Genomic DNA, 5,000 nt, shown 5'->3' on the forward strand with positions numbered 1-5,000 from the left:
CATTTTAAATCGCTTTTGCCAATAAATAATATCAATAATGATCATTTGGTTTCCAGATCCAAATCAATATCGTATCTGAAAAGGTTAACTGATTAGTTTAGACTTGTTAAATAGCAGAAAAACAATCGCACACAAAAAGACGGATTACTAAATTAACACAACCTCCAGGATGCAGTATTCCCTGCATCCTGCTGTATTCATGGCATCCTGCTGTATTCATCCTGCCGTACTCATCCTAACCCTATTCCCTGCATCCTGCCGTATTCATCCTGCCGTATTCCTGCATCCTGCCGTACTCATCCTACCGTATTTCCCTTCATCCTGTCGTATTCACTGCATCCTACCGTATTCACTCCTATAACCCAACTACTGTGAAGGGAAACTATTATTTCTATATTTCTTTTATATTATAAACTATTATAAACCATTATGCCTGAGCTCTATTGTCCTTCTGCACTCCATCTAATGTTTAATTTATTCAAACTGCCACGTGCTGCACTTTGGTCCGCAGTGACGGCCACACGGCGAGGAGTCACTCTGGATAAAAGCGTCCGCTAAACGTACGTCATATGTCCCCCCCCCCCCCCCCCCCCCCCCCCCCCCCCCTCACCTTGGGCGATGAAGGAGGAGCCGGCGGCGGCGTTGGTGGTGGTGTGGGGCCGGGGCGTAGACGCAGGAGCGCGGTGGGGCCAATGGAGCCGCGTCGCCATGACGCCGGGGTGGGCGGTGTTGTCGAACTCCGAGTCGTCCGTGCCCACCAGGGTGTAGGGGTCCTCTTCGTCCTCCTCATCCTCTCGTCTTCTTCGTTGCGTGGGGGGATAGCAGACACTAAAGAGAGGAGAACTGGTTGAACTGGGAGAACTGGGGTCTAGCGACTTCTGACCGCATCCTCAGGTCAAACCCAGTCTATGTATCATAGATTTCCGGACCCATTTTGTCCTTTTGTCCTTCCCTTACGATGACAGTAACGAAGAGCCGGTTCACTTTCTGAGCCGATACCTGCATCGGTATCACTAACGTATACTGCCTAAAATGCAGTATACGCATACGATGTATCGGTATTGAACAACTCTAGATTAGCTCCCAACCTATTTAATAATTAACTTTGTATGCTTTACGTCCAGCGGGCGACCGACTCACCCGGCGGCGCTCATCAGTTCGTAGAAGTCGTCGTCCGCGCTCCCCTCGCCCTGGTGCATGATGGGTAAAAATGGAACAGATGGCATGAGATCACACGGCATCAACATGGATTCATGATCACATTCTCCTGGTGATGTTAAGGGGTGTCTACAGGCTCCCCCCCCTTCCCTTTAAACAGTGTATAATCTAATACACCGTTCACATCACACACACCGACCACTTAAGATCAGACTGAAAAGAGGTTATGAGCGGACGAGACTGTGAGTTAGATATTATCAAATCCTCTGGTTTCCTTTTCAGAAACCGAACGTAACCTGTATTTTCCCCATTAGTGTGTTTTTTTTTTAACCATATTAATGTGCTATGAGACAATAAACAAGCACCATAAAATAAATTCTGATGGTAGATTCAGGTTAGTGTGTGAAGCTAGCCTCCCATATCTTAACTGTCTCTCTCTCTGTCTTTCTCCTAGTCTCTCTCTCTCTCTCTCTCTCCCTCTTTCTCTCTCGGTCTCTCTCGCTCTCAGTCTCTCTGTCTCTCTCGGTCTCTCTCACTCTCAGTCTCTCAGTCTCTCGGTCTCTCGCTCTCTCAGTCGCTCTCTCTCTCTGTCTTTCTCCTAGCCTCTCTCTTTCTCTCTCTCTCTCTCTCTCTCTCATCTCTCTCTCTCTCTCTCTCTCCTCTCCCCACAGTCACAGCCCGTTTGTCTTGTGCTGTGTACAGTGTGAGACTATCAGCTAATAACATGTTGAAGGACAGAGCAGGGCCTAATCAGCGTGATTAACCAATCACACGCAGCCACCCCCCCCCCCCACACACACACACACACACACACCCTTCTGGCCCTTGTTAGAAATACTACCTTTCAGTGTTGTTCATTTTTTCACTAGTAGAGACACACACACCCTTCTGGCCCTTGTTAGAAATACTACCTTTCAGTGTTGTTCATTTTTTCACTAGTAGAGAAGATATTTGGTGGGAGAAAAAACAATTAATTCGCTCTTTTACAGCTGCAATGTTGAACGTGTATACAAATATATTCTCTTGTATTTTTTTTTTAACTTTTTCTCTCATTTCTTTTTCTTTGTCCCCAATATTTGTAATTCTTATTGTGTGTCTTGTACTTCCACACGATTCCCTCATCTTTGATGGTCGTCTCCTCTGGTCTACACCGAAGCAGACGCACAGCGAGATGTCCAGCACCAATCAACATCGACGTGTGCACCTCCTCTCAGAGAACCGCTGTATGTATTATTCCTCTCAGAGAACGCTGGGGATAATTGGTGGTGTCCCGGCGCCGTGGGTGTAGTTCGTCAGCTCTTCTTTTGTCTGACTGCAAACAAAACGTCTCTATTTCATTGAAACCCTCCCTCCCTCCCTCCCGCACCGCTAACACCCGCATCCCTCCACCGCAAGCGCCGCGACGGCTCCTGTCAAAACTCCCAGCGCATGAATAAAAACGCACTCTGCACAACGCACACACGGTCACTCTGTTGTGCGTACAAACAGGCCGGAGCCGTGCGCCCAGTTTCCAGGCAACCCGACCGCAGGACTAAAGAAAAACACGTTTCAACGCTCTCTCTCCCGGCTCCCGGACTGCTGGATGTGTCAGTCAGCACTCAGAGGGTACCGGAGTGTTTTTAATTGTCCGGCAATTGAAAAGCAAACAGATTTAATTCCCGTGCAACAAGATATTATTTTATCATCAAACACAGAACTGGGTTCTCTTGCAGTGAATGTGTTGATCGAAATATTGTACATGTGTCTTCATGTACATTTACATTCAGAGCGTTTAGCAGACGCTTCTATCCAAAGCGATTTACAATAAGTACATTTGTCAGAAGAAAGAGAAACAACAACATATCTCTGACAGTACAGTAAGGATGTTCATAGAACCATGTGCCAAGCACTAACCATCACCAGGTTAACCCGTTCCCCGTATACAACACAGACAGCTAGGATAAGATGCTACACAATGCAAAGGACTTTCATTCTTTCCTGTTTTCACTCCTAACAATATCCATTATCGTGGATAAATATGTTTTCGCACAACAACACAACACAACGTCCGTGGCAACAGCATCAACAACATACAAAACTATGAGGGAGTGAACCGCCTGGCCTTACTCATCCATGCTGGCAGCATAAGTCAAGCCACACCACCGCCCCTCCAACCAGCCAGCTTTCTTCTTACATGGCTGACAAGTCCTCAAGCCCCAAAGCCACACAAGCACACATCGTGCCAGCGCGGCTTGAAGGAGCGAGTAGGAGAAGAGAGAGAGAGAGAGAGAGAGAGAGAGAGAGAGAGAGAGAGAGAGAGAGAGAGAGCGAGAGAGGACTTCCAGGCCAGTGTGTTTTTGGGCCACAAAGCATCGGCCTCTGGCTGGGGTAATATGCACAAGGAGAACAGAGGAGGAATCAATCGAGACATGAACGACTGACCAAACTTGCTTCAGTACGGCCTGAGGTATAGGAGCAGTCACTCTGTTGAATCACACAGCGGGTCTTTGATGCAGTGCTACACAGAAGCCCTTTGAAGAGGTCTGAAAACATCTGTTTAGTGGCTTTCCCCGCTGTTGCTGACTGTACTATTCAAACCTTAAACAAATATTAAACAAATAGTCAGAGTGAGGATAGACCTGGCTGGCCACAGACGAGCCGTACAGCCCACGAGCAAACAAACATCACATGCAAACGAGGTTCCCTGGCCTGGAGAGTTAACTAACTACAATCATTACAACCCGAGCTCGTACTCTAAAGATACCTTAAGGTGAAAGCAGATGAATTCAACCTTCTACCTCGTTAGCCATTCAGAAACTCAACAAAGTATGCAAAAGAAATCGTTTTGTTTTGCTCAATCCAGAGATCCACCTACTGCAGAATGAAACCACATCTCTCTCCTCTGATTGGAGAGAAATAATCACGTTAGAGATGCAAAACACACTCCGAATGCCGCTTCACTTTGTCATGATTACAAATTGCTGAACCACCGAAACACACTGAGCGCGCGAGCGTGTGCGTGTGCATTTGTGCGCGTTCGTCTGTATGTGTGTGTGAGCACAGAGTGAGCTTGTTTTTGCTCTCTCCTCCTCCGATCGCGCGTTGCACTTCGAATCGCTCCTGAGAGACGCCAGTCCCCCGCTGGAAAGAGGTAATTAACCAAGCGGTGGCGGCGGCGGCATGCAGATTAGCATAGCCGCGCACGGCTCGCGTGAGCGACTCAGCGCGTGAGGAACGGGGGAGCCATCCATCCGGCCGTTATTGATTTATTGAGCTGCTCCACTGACGGCCCAATCAGGGACGCGTGAGTAATTGGGGGTCTGGGACAGGGGCCCAACTTAACTGGCGAGTTAATGAAACGCTTGTGCTAACGGAGGCTAGCCCAAGCCCGCTAACTACATGCGGGTGCAACACACGACGCACACGTCCTCGTTGTGTTATTGCCCACGACTTTGTTGTACGGTGTATGAAGACGGAAACGCAACGGATCATATAAACAAATTATGATCAGTGTACCTGACTTCCTGAGTCGTGTACCCCATTCCAGCACCCCCCCCCCCCCCCCCCCCACCCCAGTCCAGCGCCTCCTTCCCTGTCAGACATCACCCCCTCATCCTGTTCTGCGTGCTCTCTCCTGCAGCCATGCGATCAAACCACCGCACTCCATCTGCGATCGCTTCCAATTAGCCGGGGGGGGGGGGGGAGGCACGACGGAGCAGCTGCTGCAGTGTCTGCACTCAGGTTGATCCTCCGCGGGGCCACGGCGGGGCCCTCGGTGGCTCTGTAGATCCAGCGTGTACGTGTCGGTGTAAACGTGTTGCGCGGGTACCTGTGACGGTACCGGGATATCAGCCACACCCGGT

General features: G+C 49.1%; 1 protein-coding gene across 1 annotated transcript in view; it reads right to left on the reverse strand.

Annotated features, from left to right (window-relative positions):
• LOC307090885 (phosphoinositide 3-kinase adapter protein 1-like) overlaps nt 1–5,000 on the reverse strand; it is a gene marked incomplete at its 3' end in the record, with an annotated part of 23,190 nt that overhangs the window by 6,205 nt on the left and 11,985 nt on the right. Inside the window, exons 8-9 of the mRNA XM_079757684.1 lie at nt 1,141–1,190; nt 611–801 (exon numbers count right to left, since the gene is read on the reverse strand). Coding sequence (XP_079613810.1) covers nt 611–801; nt 1,141–1,190 — 241 coding nt within the window. The remainder of the gene's footprint in view (nt 1–610; nt 802–1,140; nt 1,191–5,000) is intronic.

Source organism: Pollachius pollachius (assembly GCF_949987615.1).
Source record: "Pollachius pollachius genome assembly, chromosome: 20".
Lineage (NCBI taxonomy): Eukaryota > Metazoa > Chordata > Actinopteri > Gadiformes > Gadidae > Pollachius > Pollachius pollachius.